At 39.1% G+C, this 16,278-nt stretch overlaps 1 protein-coding gene across 2 annotated transcripts in view; it reads right to left on the bottom strand.

The window, feature by feature from the left end:
• CLASP1 (cytoplasmic linker associated protein 1) overlaps positions 1-16,278 on the bottom strand; it is a 186,229-nt gene that overhangs the window by 53,736 nt on the left and 116,215 nt on the right. For both annotated transcript variants that reach the window (XM_009327145.1, XM_009327146.1), the window contains exons 22-24: positions 4,432-4,535; positions 1,906-1,929; positions 735-979 (exon numbers count right to left, since the gene is read on the bottom strand). In XM_009327145.1, the coding sequence (XP_009325420.1) occupies positions 735-979; positions 1,906-1,929; positions 4,432-4,535 (373 nt within the window). The remainder of the gene's footprint in view (positions 1-734; positions 980-1,905; positions 1,930-4,431; positions 4,536-16,278) is intronic.

Here is a 16,278-nt window from a genome sequence, read left to right as displayed (position 1 = left end):
AAGGGAAAAGGTCTGCATCTCCCACCATAAGCAAAGTTTCAGAGTTGCTACACCTACTTCATTGACTTAAGAAACTTCCCTCTACATTCTAAACTACACCATTTATAGGAGACTCAAGTTTCTGATACAAGATTTTTCAAGACTTACAAATAATATCTCTAATTGTACCTAACACAGCCTTCATAAAGAGTCAAAGTATACTCAATATACTGAGAGCATCATCTGATCTCATCTTTGAAACACACACACCCTAAGTCATTTTAGAATAAGTACAGTGAGTGTGTGCTTCACCAGCTAAGTTGCTGGGGAAAAAATATTGAAGGTTCAAACAGGCTAATGTAAAAATGGTACCACCCTTTGAATGGTAGTCACTTTGATACTGATAATGAAAGGGGTGGTAATGGTAATGGTACCACATTACCATCATTGTGGGAAATCTCACTGTGCTGCAGCAAGCACCTACCGTTGGAGGTCTTCACAAGACAGAGAAAGGCTAAGAGAAGACAGCATGCTTACCTGAGTCCTTTCTACATCGCTGCTACAAATTTAACACGAGTTATACTGATGACATAGCAGAAATTTTTCCAACAGTAATTAAAGTTCCACATTGTGGAGACAAAGCCTTCACAGCTGTGAAAGATACTATCTGTCTACATAAGGCAGGTGCATATTACTGAATTCTGACTACAGCCATCTCTCATAAATGACCGACACTATAAAACTACCAAGGTCACCTCAGTGTCCGCTGGCTTTTCAGTAAGTTCTGAAGACCTATGAGCCCCTCTTTCCTTTCAGACCAGTTGGAGCTGGCGCAGTGGTTCAGGACCTCGGCCACATCTTCAGTCTGCCGCAGGTAGTGTGGAATGCCCCCATTCCTGGAACCATAGGAGCGCTCTGAGCAAGCGCTTGATGCATCGCTGTTAGCATCGTCATCGGAGTACATCCCATAGGGTTCATATCTTCTTCGCACTGGCTTTTTCTGGAAAAGGGGAAACTCAGACTTAGTAAGTTATATATGGTTACATCAATACCAAAAGAAAAACATTCTATCCGTAATCACTAAAAAGGAAGATTATTGCTATTGTTCTAGTGACATAAGCATTTAAAGACGTCACCGAGCACTGCCTGCTTACCTCTCGCAGTAGAGCAAGACAGATCCTATTGATTTCAATGAGAATATTCAAGTGACTAATGGGAGCAGGGCCTGCCTTCCCCAGCACGAAAGCGAGATACTTATGCCCAGTGTAATTAGCTACTGGTAATGAAATCATGTTGTTTTATTGTCAATAATGGCCAGTTCCACTGTTACAGATTCTATGATGATACAACCTCTACTTCAAGGAAAAAAAAAGGTAAGGAAGGAAGAGCTGAAGGAATCTGTGCTGGCATGCACAGTCACTTTGATACTGATAATGAAGTGACTCTAGAAATGCACTGGGATATAGGACATGACAATTTCTCTGTTAGTTTGGGCTAGGATTTTTCCAGAGGCTCCTAAGGGAGTTGAGTACTCAAATCCCACTCATTTCCACAGCATGGCATTAGAGGACCTAATTCCCTTAGGTACATCTTTGACAACCTTGATATTAGAAGGGATATTAGAAAAATTATGGTAGCAAAACAAATTGCATACTATACTGCAAAACAAACTCTTAAATGAACCTTAACAGAACAGGATAAGACAATGTATCAGAAGACCGCCTAGATTCTAAAGTGTTTGCTACAGAATTCCTTCCAGTGTCCAGTCCTGCAGTTCTTGGACTTGTGAAGCCAGCAGACATTTGCTTCCACTAGGACTGCAGGATTGAAGCATAGAAATTAACTCAAGTGCAGTATCATGGGTGTTAGCAACAGGGTGGGGAAAGTTGGAAAGTAGAAATAAAAAAGTCAAGAAAGCACTAGTACCTTGCTCCTGGAGTCTCCTAACAGCTGTAGGCAGGAAAATATTGAAGGGTGGGAAAAAGCATAGAGAATTATGTCAGAAGCTTATGTAGGGTTTGTTTTTGCAACAAAAACGTATAGCAAATGTGTCTTAGCAAATAAAAAAAAATACAGTTTATGCAAAATAAAAGTGGGTATAATAACGCCTGGCTTTATCTCCTAACTGCTGCACTACTCGTATACCCTGCCATGTCCATTAGGAAGCTTGGAAGTGAGATTATCTGTTAATAAGGTTTTTGATGACAGATCTATATACAGCACCTCTTTGCTTACTTTTCAGAAACGCTGCTCTGGAAGATACCAGAGTTTTTTGGTAGTGATTTATTTCCCCACACATTATCAGTAACATTTGATTTTAGAGTCTTGGAAAGAAATTCTGATGTCAGGAAACCACTATCTATAGTACAGCACATTTAATCAACTTCACTTAACCAAGTTCTCTTTCAACCCACAGTTCTTACACCACACTTTTTTTGAAGCTTAGCTTCTTTTAAGACCCCCTGGCTGGCACCCCTGGCTTAAAGGCCCTACTTAATGCCAAAGTTTCCATCACCCTTTGAGCTTTTCTGACAGATCTGGGCACTGATTCCCAGTATAGACACTGTGGGTTTAGGCCAAGTCCAGCTCTCTAACAGAAGCAGTGAATGCAACAGGAATTTTATGCATGGAGTAGAGGTCACAAAATGACCCACTGTGTTTTGTTTAAACTGAGTATTTGGCTGAAGCCATCTTTGGAGAAGTTCTTTTCATTTCCTACTACAGGGAAAAGAATACTCATCCAAGAACAAGGCTTCTGGGTAAAAGCTGGCATCACACTACACTCTCTCAAAAGGAGCCTGAACCGAGTTTGTAAATTGTCTGTTGTCAGAAAACAACCAAGAGCAAATTGGTGTGGAGGGAAAGAAGGGGACAACAAGATCATGTTGCATCCCCTAAAGTCATCCAAATTCAGATTGACAACGCGGGCAGTAGCACTACTTAGTCTCCAGCCACACTTCCCTTTTAAGTGTTCAACTCTAAGATTTTAGCATTCCAGTATAATGTTTAGTTTATAAAAGTGGAATATTTAAAAGGGAACTCCGTAAGTCTAGCTGAAGATTAAGTCATATCCAAAGACATCTCAGTGATCACAGTGGTGTTTGAATTCACTGCTAACCTCTCCTTCCTCAAGAAACCCATATTCAGCAACTGCTCACATTCAGGGATACAGTCTGATTTCATTTACGCAGGCAAACCATCACCTATAATTATGCCCTGAACTACTCTAGTGGCAAATTTGAGGTGCTAACAGCAGAAACTGCCTCACAAGCTGTTGTATTTGATAATGAAAATGCCTACTAACAATTCAGCCCACTAAATGCAACAGTGCCATCTATTATATACTGTCCTGCCTCTATATTGTTCACAAGTACTTCTATTTTTTATGGAAAGGTAGACTTTGTAAAAAAAAAAAAGAAAAAGACATTTCTCTAGGAGTACTCTAATAATCATCTAGAAATGGAGGTGACATGAGCTGGGTAATAATCAAATACAAAAAGGAAAATGATGTTAGCCATCCTTAGGAAAAGTGAACTAGGAAATGGAGAAAGGACATCTCAAACTCTGGGGACACGGTTCGTTCTCAGAGAGAGATCTGAGATGTCTGCCTCAGACACATCAGGAGATCCTCCCCTCAGCTCAGGTCTAGAGCCAGAGAAGACCCAAGGTACACTGGTACCCAGTAATGCTGTAGAATAATTACTCCTGCCTCTACACATCCTCTCTCCCCCAAAACCAAGGTAAATCCAAAGGCTTATCTTAACACTTGTTTTCTGAAGAGCAGAAGACACTTTCTGGGTTCTACCCAAGAGATATTATAGTACAGTAAGATTATACAGGACAAATATGTGACAATAAATTTACTTGGAAATGCACTGAATATTTAGAAAGTACAAGGAGCACACTACACAAATACACTTCAATTTAACTGCATGAGATGGTACTGATTACAGACAAGCCAAATTATGAGCTGATCCGAGTATCTAGCCAGGTGCAAATAACACAGGGCAGGAACTTGTGAAATTCTCAGTTCTTGTTGAAACCTGATCAGGAATCGACACTAACAGAGAACACTGTTTTTCTGACAAAGTCTTCATGCAGGTTACAGGACTGATGGAAATCCCTGACCCCACAGGTGCCGAGCACCCCCACAGCGCCACATTCATCCTCTATCAGCCAAGTGAAAGGCAAACACCTGATTCAACCCATCCTGCAGCTCAAGCAGGGAGCCACAGCAGTCTGCTTGATAACAACTGTGGAGAACTAACATGCAATAAGGAAATAAATATTGCTGCTCATATACCCAAACACAAAACAGCAAAAGGTAACTAACTCTACAGCATCAGACACTGGCACAATCAGAACAAAGCTATTTAGAAAGAGGAGAACGTACGTACAGGTAACTTTAAGCCACTTTCCGGTGTTGGAAGCATTTTGTATTTTTCCTCTTACCAGTGCATCGGCCACAGCAGCCTCCAGATCTGTGCTTGTGCTCAGGACTCGCATGGCATTCACAGAAGCAGGCATCCTGCCTGGCTGTCCGAGTCCAAACCGGTCTGCACAAAAGACAACATTGAAAGGGATTGTTAAATGAATTCACATTCACTTGGAATCCTAATCAGGTGTCCAAGCAGCTCTCCCCACGGGCTCTGGGAACTCGCAGTGCTTTTCCATTAAACACTTTTATCCACAGCTCTAGAGAGTTTGCCATTAGAGTAAGAAACAAACTATTGTTTGTTGGGCCCCAGAGACAATTTTGGATCCTCAGGGCAACTTTTTAATTTCTTTTAAGCTGGGAAGCAGGGTATCTATTTTGTGTTTCTTTTTATGCAGAAGTTGTTTCAAAGTTTTATTTTAATGTCAGAGGCAGACATGCCGGTCCCAATCTGGCACACTCGGAAATCAAGAGAAAGCTTCTCATTAACTTCAGAGAGACAGAATCATGCCCAGCGTCAGAACATGTTAATACCCGAGCACTCATCCATCCTGCAGCTTTTTCTCAGGCAAGGATGCGAGACTAGCAACACCAGATTAACCTATTTAATGTCTCAAGGGTTGATTAGCCAGTAGAATATCCCTCTACGCCCCACAGTATAAAAATAAGGTTTATTATTTGCTTGTGAAGCAACTCCAATTTTTGTTTTATTACTGTTCTTGAGAAGTAGTTTAAACGCCATTTAAAAGCTCTATGATATATCAAAACTGATTTTTTTGATCAAACAATATGATCTTTCTCCCTTTGAATTTGATGGCAAAGCTCTCAACGGCATCCAAAGCAACAGGATTGAGTCCGAAATGCCATTTACACTCCTAATACTAGTTAGTTTACTTTATAATTTGCCCAGTCTACCAAAAAAAGTTACTGAAATTAGTTTCTTTGGGCAAAGGCCAAATTCAGAAAGCCATGCTAGTAGGGGTATGACAGAATCAGTGACTTGAGTATCAGAGGCCCGGCTCTGGCAGCACAGTCCTTCTAGATGGGGGTAGATCAGATAATTGTATAAATGGGATCCTGGCTCTGGTCTATAAGCAGCAAGAGATTGTTTTTGGCATTCCAAGTTTTTGTTTCCACGTGGGCTTGTCTTTGCTCAAGAAGGACTGGGAACACCCTTCCTGGGACATATGTTACAGCTCTGTCCCCTGCACCCACACGTGCCAATAAGAGTTTTGCCAGCAAATTCAGAAGTGCACGAATCAAGCTGCATGAACCCATTTAATAGACCTTCAGCTGCTCCACATTGGAGGCAGTCATCAAGCAGCAAGAGAGAGGGATCAAGTCTCACAGGTCTTTTATTAATTCATCTATATTTAATTTAACGAATGGAAAATACTGTTTGTCAAAATGCATAACTAAAAACACTGCACTTATCACGAAACTTCATTGCTTTCTTCTTTAAAAACCTACTGTGCTGAAATACCTTTTAAGGAATTAGCTCACATTGACATGCATAATTTAAATCAGAGACTGAAGTTTGCCAGTCTACTGTCCTAATTCCAAAGCTTTACCCGAGTGTGTCAGAGATCAAGCTACTGAGGGGAAATAGGGAAGATTTTTTAAATCTGAAGTATTTCAAGAAAAAAAAAAACACCTGAAGACTAGTATTTATTTCAAATAGAAGTGTTAACTATCAAAATGTACGGCTTCTCAGAGTTACATACCCAGACAAGACATTTCTGATTTCCAACAAAAGCACATTTTCTACAAAACACATTACAAGGGAAAAAAATAAACAAACTTCTTAGAACTACTGCCAAAAGTAATCAAATCATGACATTTCACAAAGAAATAAAAGTTGTATGTGTTACTACTATCCCCTTTTTTAATGCGCTTGGGTTGAAGAATCAATTCAAATATTTAGGTGAAACTGCTTCATCCCTAAAATTGAAAGATCTGTACACTCTTAATAGAAGCACAGAGAAGATGATAATGCATTAGGTCTGATTGAAACTAAAGTCACTACTACAGAGATGTACACTACAAAGATGTACAGAAGACAAGTAATTTCTTAAGTGTAAATGATATCTGGTACAGTACAAGGGCTGTAAATGTTGAGACAAGTTTTGGACTCAGTTTTATATTTAAACCCAACGCAATGACATTACTCAAGTATTACTGAGATCAGAATTTGGCTTTAACTTTTGAAATAACATAGCATCAAAAAATACCATTGTCATTTCTTTTCACATTAATTTAGTATTACATTAGAAAAGGGAAGATAGTTTGTTTTTTTCAAAATGAAGAACAGAATGACAAAGTAACTCACTTGTAGATCAGTTTAAATACCCAGCATAAAGAAACAAAATGGAGCTTTTTTAACAAATTAAGTACAGTGTGGCATGCTGGCTTTTATCTGTCTCCTTGGCTATCAGGAATTTTCTAAAATACTTCTTTCAGTGATCTTTAAATTCCTAACACCCAAGTCACTCCGGGCTTCTCCCCAAGACACTGTTGCCATACCTGAGTGCAGAAGTTAGACCTTAGGAGAGACCTCGGCATCTCTCTAACATGGGGCTGGGAACACATTTGGCTCCAGGAATAACCAGTACAGGCAAGCCCAATGTTACTGGGCAAGAAATAAGCCGAGTGTGCTCTGGCCACATTCCCTTGTCTCCCTGGCTAGATTCATTACACTTGTTACAAACTTGGTGAAAACTCCCAACCACCATTTTTGATCCAATTTTGCCATTTTTAGGGAGATTTTGGCATTCTTTAGGACACAGGTAACCATATACATGGTTATGCTTTGTACCAAACCACGGGAGCCAAGCGTGAAGTGACTATCACAGGAAGCTGAATGCAAACAAAGCTTAAATCTGTATTACAATTGAGATTTCTTTTTTAAAATCTTTTCAATTATTTTTGTTAAATACAAATTCAGATTGTTACTTTGAAAAATGCCAAAGAGTCAAATCAGCTTGCATCATTTCTGCCAAGTAACCCGACAAGGGAAATGTTTTGAGAGTTTTAGCTAAGTGACAGCCATTTAATTAGACTTAAGACAAACAGAATATTTTTCACTCCCTACCTGAAGGGGGTTAATTAAATAACTTTCAGTATCACTAATTCCTTACGCAATTTTAGCCTCCAGGCAAACACGGAAGCCCTCATTCATCTTTGACATCATCTTTGTCTCCACAACTAAGTTTCTATTGACTCAAAGCTAGCAGCCCTCATTCATTTCTTTTTAAGACTCCCAGTGAAATATCCTGACTGCAAAGGGAGTTACAGGTTCTCTGCAACTGCAAATCCAGCACAGGGGTGGGGAAGAAGCCACTGGAATCTGCAGATTTTTCTCATTATATGTAAGCATCAATCTTCTGATGCAAAGCCCAGTGAAATTAAGGGAATCATTTTTTCAACAACTTCCATGTACTTTGGACAAGGCCTTCAGAATTATACGAAGAATGGATTAGCACATGTTATCCTCCAAAGTTCATTTTGAAAGCACATCAGGTGCTTAATTCTTGCTGCTCTTGCGTATTTTGGAGAGGATCCCGCAAAGCACTTTCATTAACAGAGACAGGAGTCCAGACTATTTAGTAATAAATGGGATGAAACCCACTGGGTTCCGGTCCTAGACATCGGGAACTGCTACACTGCTAAAGAGGAAATATAAACAGAAGTTGCAATTACTCTGCATCAGTCCGGATTTAGCCCATGCTGCACAACTGATCCAATTTACAGGAAAATTGAGAAAGCCCTGGATCACCCTTTGTTTAAACACTACTCACAATGTTCCTAAAATACATACAATTTTTAAAAAAATCCAATAAATGAAATTCAAAACAAAAAGCCACATTGAACAAAACAGAACAGAAAGCCCCACAGCAGTGAGAAGCACATGCCAAGTGCTGGCTGATGCACATGACGGCAAATGTTAAGATGGTGTAAAACAAGACTACGTATAAGAAGCGGATTCATGCAGTTAGCGCTTGTTCACCTGACTGCCCAACAGAATCAGCAGTGGAGAGAGCACTAGTGGACCTGGAATGACGTCGAGAAGCTGCAAGTAGAAGGAATGGCAACACCCACAGGATTAACACACATTTAACCAGAGACAGAAAATGCCACAATCCAAAGGGGATGCGTGTGACCGCTACCAGTAAAGGTGTTTCATAGTGACAGGGAAATGATGCTGTATATGAATGCACAACAGATACAGTGCAAGCCCCACAGCAACGCCTCCACCTGTAGCTTCCCCCCATTTCCCCCATGACCATAAACACGATGCATGACAAAACTCATTTGTAACAGTCCCAAACCCGGTGCAGTTCAGCAAAAAAACCCAGTGCACACCAGTCACGTTCCAGACCCGCAGATCTGGAAGACGACCATCGTGAGAACGTGGAGCACATAACTACAGAGCAGGATTTAGATGTGTCTGATCTAAACCCCAAAGTGAAGCCATGACAAATGGTTAGGAATTGTGCTTGCAGGTATTTTTCCACAACATTCTAGCCTCTGCATAAAAAAACCCAATGTTAACAAAGAGAATGAGTAACTACAGAAGTAGAAAGAGTCATACAGGGAGGTCAGCCAACCACTGCAGATAGGTCTTTGGTTGGGTTTCTTTTCCAAGCAAACACACGTACACACATATCATAGCTGTTGCTACTATCAAAAGTCTCTTGCTTTTAACAAATTTTGCATACATGTTTCTTGAATTTAAGTATGTACATGCACAGATAATCTGAATATGCACATCATACACCTGTCTAGAGTTGCACCACATGTATACAAATTGTTAACAGCAACAGAGCACACACAGTAGCAGAAGAGCTGAAGCCAAATACAGCTCCCACTTCAATTCCCAGTTGTCAGCAGCACATGAATCACAAAGTGCCTTTGGAGAGGTTTTCAGTTCTTGGATTCAGCATGAAGTTGAGTTCTTTATGAAAGCAAATGGAAAGCTGGTCCAGCCATTTCCAAATTACAGAAATCTAGTTTTTCTAAAGAGGTTTTCCCTGTGCCTAGCAATGACATGCTCACCTAGCTCAAAGAAACTGACCCAAGAAACTGATTGCTCATTTGAGCAATTCATCACCACAGACTCACTGAAGGCCTTGTTGCTTTAACATCGTTACTAGTACTGTCAAGAAACTGAAAAAAACAAAGCAGAATCACCTCCTAATAGAAATAGGCTTTGTCAACTATGCATATACATGTGCAGTAGAAAAATTATAAGTCTTCTGTTAAAGTCAAAGCATTCATAAACACAAATACTAATATTATAAAATAGAAATCAGCAGAGTGAGAAAAATAAAATTTAAGTTTTTTTCCCAGCTGTGAGAGCTTGATGAAAAGCTATACAGAATATGCAATGTGGTCTTTAAGTATAGAGAACACATGCATTTATTCAAGAGTACAATCCCACTGACACTAAGAAACTCATGAAAGATTTGCAGGGTCAGTGCAGGATTATGGACTGAACCTCACAATTAAGATTCTGAGCTTGCAATTGCTTTCTCCCAGGCCATCCGCTGTGCCCCTGTGGATGTCACTGCAAGAGCAAGGCCCGTGAAGAAACAGCAATAACCAAAAAAAAAAAAAAAAAAACAAACAAACAAAAAAAAATCACATCTCTGCAAGGAGGCTGAGTGTAGAGTGACTCTTCACTGGTGTTTCCTAACTTAGGAAGCAAGACATCTGGGGCACAGACACGCATACCTGCATAGCAGCCCCAAAACAAAGCAGAGCAATTTGCAGGGTCAGGATGTCAGTGTTGACATTGACCATAATACCATTAAATGCAAGAATCCTGTCATTTACATATAGCTAGTGTAAGTATAATTCACTAATATACAAGTTAATCTTCATGAGCAAAAATAGTGCACAGTAGGATTACATTATCTTAGCATTAATGCAAGATTAACTGGGTTCTAGAAATACTGTAGTAGAATCATATTGTTTTGGCTTAAATTGACATATAAAAATTCCTTTCAGATGAATTACACACTACATAATTAACAAGTTCATGAACATGTTCGAGCTTAAAGCATTTCCATGAAAACACAAGAAAAAAAGACAATAGGATAACACCTATATTGGGTTACTATTGTATTGATACTTCCTCCCCACCTTCCCTTAATGGCTTTTATAACAATGTATTTCTAGAAATGCAATAATCTTCAAGTAATTAAATATCATTAGTTAAAATGAAATTACCCCCTCCCCACAATAAAGTTTGTTACAACCAGTGTAATAGACATCTGTAACTGAAATTTTATATTCAATGTACAAGTCAGACTCAGTGGTGGTGGTAGCGTACCAAACTCACACCAACTGTGATTCTGGTACACTGCATTTATTTTTCAGAAAAAGGGCTCAAGACAGTATTTCAATTAATGTATTTTCACTAAAATGAAACACAGCACAATGACATAGAACACTGATGAGTTAACCATGAAATACAGCCTGCTTTAACACTTTAGTTGGAGAAAATCATCCAAAATTGAAGCTAGACAAGTAACTAAAAATGAGCTGCAGTTGCATATCTACTATTCTTTTATAGCTCTGGTATCAGCTCAGCTTTATTTAATCAATATAAAGTTAATCTATTTATCTTAAAAAGCTATGAACCAAGTTCTGAATGTTAAGTTGAACTCTCATTTTTCACCAAAATTTGAGATATTACAGATAAAGCAAATAGATTTTTTTATAGCTCACTACAGTTCAAAATAATGAAGTTTTGAACCCAAAAGCCTCTCTTACATTAACTTGAAGATTCCACTCTACAGCATTGAAATCAATTGGAATTTTGCCAATGATTTCATATGGATGAAGTCAACAAGACTCTCCACTGACAGCATTTGAAATTGAGATGAAAAACCAAGCCAGTAATGACGATAGATATGTAAGTTTAAAAGATTAAAGTACAGTATATTGATCAAGTATGAGAACCAAACAGGAAAATTTTGCCCATCTGTCCATATTTTTCATAACCTTTTCTCACTATTGGATTAAAGTTGCAGAATTAAGCCCAAAATGCTATGTTCCACTTATACACTACTTCGTATACCTGTATTTTGTCACTATGTGCAAAATAGATCCTGTAATAATGTTCTTCAGCCTTGATGAAATTTATAAGCACTTTTCTCTCACTTTTAATACCACATGCACAGCTATGAAATTACTACATGAAGGAAGAGGGCCTGAAGATCACCTACATTTCATTATGTCTGAGATGACAAACAAATCTTTCATACAAGTAATGTATTTGGTTGAATATATGATATGGTATTTGATCAGAAACATTAACTATCCTGCTGTTTTTAGCCTTGTACAGAAAAAAACTTCTGCATGTGGTAAGTGTAATGAGATTTTCTATTTGTACTGTACACTTAAGCTGCACGATAATGATGCTCCTCTAAAACCTCAACCTTTCCACGATTTTAGGCTGCTTGAAAAAGTTTCCTACAAAATGGCATGTGCAACTTGTTCATTGATGATTGACAATGTTATGCAAAACCTCTACAAAACAGAAGTTCTGTATCTATTGAAGGATTTAGTATAGAAATTATATACTGTTACTGTACCTAGCTGTAAGAAAATCAGATCATGAATAGAGTCACTCAACAACAGGCTACGATGACTACTTCACTGTGACCTAGAAAACAGAGGCTTGCTCTCCCATAGATTTCCATCAGTGCTGTAAAGTGAAGCTCAGCAGCCCCATATAAGCTGATTTAATGAAACTAAAAATTACAAAAGTTCAAACTAAACTGTTTTCCTACTAACAGAGAAATGCTGAGAACCAGAATTGAAGCATGCAGAAGAAAACAGAAAGGAAACAGGGTTGGAAACGGGGAGTGTGTCAGGAATCCAACAGAGGACAGGAAACAAGCTCATTCCACCTGGCGGTGTCTTGAAAGGGCAATCAGAACAAGGCAAAAAGGGAAAAAAAAAAAAATTGACCCTTAAAGCTCCAACGCCTACATGTACTCACCAAGTGGAGGGAAGCCCCGAGCAGGGCTTGTATCTCGACTGCTCTCACGGCTGGTATCGCGGCTGCACCCCTGACTCATGCTGGGTCGGGGGATACGACTGCTCCGTGCTAGCATGCAGCATGGAGAGTTTCAGAGAAGGTGAACAAGTTTAATGAGGACAGAAAGCTCAAAGTCAAGTCACATTTCTGTTATTTACGGTAATTATTACATTAGTAATTATAATTTGCAGCAGCCTGCTCAGGCTTTTTACAAACCAACTACCTTACATGCTGAGCTGTGTTTGTGATGTGAAATTTCAGCAGCATTAAGTGTCTGGTTGACAGTCTGCTTTTTTCCTAAGCAATTCAAGTTTTGTTATTCAAGTAGAGCAGGAATCTTCAATCATTTAGGGGAGCTCTACTGTTACAAAACATGCAAAACAGATGAGGCTAAGAGAAACCTTTCTGGAATATTTTTTCCTTAATTATAAGATAAACATCCTTCTGGAACAAAACAGCGGCATTTTTAATCAGGTCAAAGTTTTTAAAAGTAGTCACAATACCAATATGCTATTTTTACAGAGATTTGTCTTTCACAAGGATAGTTTTGCCATGAACAAATATCCTAAGGAAAAAAGGTGTATTGTACAGACTTGCAGAGATATTTTTCTCCAGTGAAAAATACTGGAAAAAAGCATTTAGAACCTGAATACCTGAAAGATGGGTTAAAAAGTGGTTTGAATTTTAAGACAGCAGCAGCTTCAGATCTTTAACAGAAGCTAACTTCTGCTGCTCAAACATTTCTAAAACCTTATATTTATGGTTTTATATGCACACAGATTGAGACATATGCACACTTAAGGGGAGCTTTAAACTATATTCTTTACTTTGACAAAAGACTCTTATCTTTGAACACTCGATAGCTGCCAGACCAATCTCCCACAGCCTAATAAGGCTCCTGCCTGTCAGCTCTGTCATGGGAACTCATCATATGCACACTCTTCTTTTGGCCAAATGCAAAATAGAAGAGACAAGATTAGGCTGCTTTCATACTAAAAAGCAATCCCACTGACTTTAGCTGAAGTTTTGTCCAAGTAGGAAAAACAGAGCTAGGCCCTTAGAAGGTTTGTTAACATCAAGGATTTGAATTTTATGATTTTATAAAATTAGCATTTTAGGTATTTAAAACTGGATTATTCCTAAGCAAATTCTGTGTCATTTTGATATAAAAGATATTTGCAGAAAGTTATTTAATAAGCTTTATGCCTGGTAGAGAATACAATGTTTTCTTAGGTAAAAGAATAGCAGTTAATTGAGTTTACCTTGAAGGATTTAATGACTAAAGAGGGATTTTCTTTGCTGTTTTGAAAAGGCAGTAGCATATTTTAAGTGTTCAGGAAAAGCCTTTAAGGAATTTTCTCAAGCACAGAGTAAAATCTAATCTACCAGCTTTGATGACAATGGAGTAAAGGCACGTACACATAACATGAACCTGCTTTACACTAATACTTTAACGGTATCCTCGTATTTATAAAAATAGTGCCATTTGCATGCTTCAGAATATATATTCTCATAAAGCTCTACTGGTTTCTATACAGAACTTAAATGCCTAGACTCAAGCTAATAAAGTTCCCTTACAGTGCTTCTGTGGGCTCATATACACTGGATCTATTAGTATCCTTTCAAGCAAAACAGTACAGAACAAAACAGAAACCTTCATATTTAGGCTTTAAGATTCAAATATAGACTACCGCCAGATTCTTGGTTTGTCAAATCCTTCCCAGTTTTGCAAAATGTAGCTCATCTCTCTCAGATGAATTAATGGTTCTGATGGTTGAATTTTGATGTCAGACAATGCAAGATGAGCTATTGACCAAGTTGATTAGATCACCATAATATCTAAAACTTCTGAGTGAGTTAGATGGTCTTATAATAAATAAGACAGACTAAATAATATTAACTAGATGAAATTAGGGCCAATGAGTACAATAATCCCACCTCAAATATACAAGGAAAAAAGCTGACAGGTGAACTACAGGTGAAAGTAACACTCAAGTCTTCCACACAAATACCTGCTTGAAATTGAGGACTCTCTAGAAGCAAACTTCTCAACCTTGGGTCTCATGCTTATATGTAAATAATGGCAGCCTTCACATCAGGTTTGCACAAGCCGTCATTTCTCTTAAGTAGAGAAGATCTGTCAATCTTTTCTATAATACAACCCTACTAAAACTAGGAAAGGCTCTTTAGAGAGGGAGAGATGTGAACGATTAAAAAAATGGATGCACACAGTACATTCTCCTTCCATAACAGCTAACAGCAGCAGCATGAAGTATGAAGAAAATGCACTTTAACTGCATGAGAACAGGCTAGTAGGACAATGCCACAGATGAAGCACAATACTGACTGCACAAACAGAGCACCTAAAAACAAACACTGGGTACTTCATGAGTAATGGTCAAACAAAAGATTTGCATGTTACTGGATACAAATGCAAAAGCAAGGAAAAAAGAATGGCTTGAAAAGAACTGAATGATGAGTCTGTTGTGGACTCCCAGGCACCTGCCCCACATTTTAACTGCTGTGTTATATAGGGAAGATTGGATATCAGCTGTTCAGAGTATTTTCTTTGGGCACTGCCAGTAAGGGCCTGTAGCCTTGTCGTTTAGACCAGTGTCTTGTACTGTCACAGCCTGTCTTTGCAGTGCAGGCAGCAAAGGCAGAGAAGACAGGCATATCTCAACTTCAGAATTCCCAACCCCCAAAAGTTGGACAGAAATTAAGTAAATGAGTAGCAAAATTGATTGAAAGGAGTAGGCAGGATGAAAGCAGACAGTGTGCCCACAGCCAGCTCTGGACTGAGAGCCTAGGACAGGACAAGAGTGGGTTGTTTTCAATAAAGTACCAACTTTCTAGATGTGTCCTATGTGTCTAAGTTTTACCAATTTCATCTGGAAAGGCAGAGCAGTTGGATACAGTTCACACCATTATGAAAACACACTATTAGGCTGTCTTACACCAGTGGAACCCAACAAGATGCAAACACCACCAGCAGAACTTGATAGTGCCCCTGTTTACCAATCTACCACTTGGAAGAAACCATTAGAGTATGATTTTTAATGATTCTTAAGTGAAGACTAAATATCAGCAGGCACTTCCTTTACATCAATACAAGCATTTTAAAGAGCCTGTAAATGCTGCCAAAACAGCCAAAAGGAAAGCTCTGCAGCCAGGTACACCCAGTAGAGGCAAGTCAAGAACTGCCTTCAGCTTTCCAATAAACACACACAGCACAACCCTGACAGAAAAAGTGCTGCTGCATGAAATTGACAACCAGCTGTTTCTGCTCCACTCTTTGGAGAATGACAATCTCAAATCTCTCACTCCTTTCAGATCCAACTGTGCCACATGATCTGCTGAGCATCCAACAGAATTAACTTCAAGCAGATAAGCTCTCAATCCATGGGAAATGGACATCACCTTTTTCGAGGAGATCTCCTTCAAGGGGCCCAAAGAAAAGCTCAAGATTAAGTGGACTACACTCTTCCTTCCCCAACAGGGTATCACCACTAGTAAATCTCCACAGAGCAGACAGCAAAGGCAAGCTTAAAACTGAAAAGTGCCACAGAGCAGAGCCAAGGAGAATGTCCATCCTTTATTGGATACGGGGAGGAACATTGTCACCAAGGATGAGGAAAAGGCTGAGGCACTTAATGCGTTCTTTGCCTCAGTCTTTAACAGGCAGACCAGTTATCCTCAGGGTACTCGGCCCCCCGAGCTGGAAGACAGGGACAGCGAGCAGGATGAACCCCCCATAATCCAAGAGGAAGCAGTTAATGACCTGCTATGCCACCTGGATGCTCACAAGTCTATG

Source organism: Pygoscelis adeliae, unplaced genomic scaffold, assembly GCF_000699105.1.
Source record: "Pygoscelis adeliae isolate BGI_AS28 unplaced genomic scaffold, ASM69910v1 Scaffold227, whole genome shotgun sequence".
Taxonomy (NCBI): domain Eukaryota; kingdom Metazoa; phylum Chordata; class Aves; order Sphenisciformes; family Spheniscidae; genus Pygoscelis; species Pygoscelis adeliae.
Note: the sequence above shows the minus strand (reverse complement) of the source record. Positions and strands in the feature narration are given on the sequence as shown.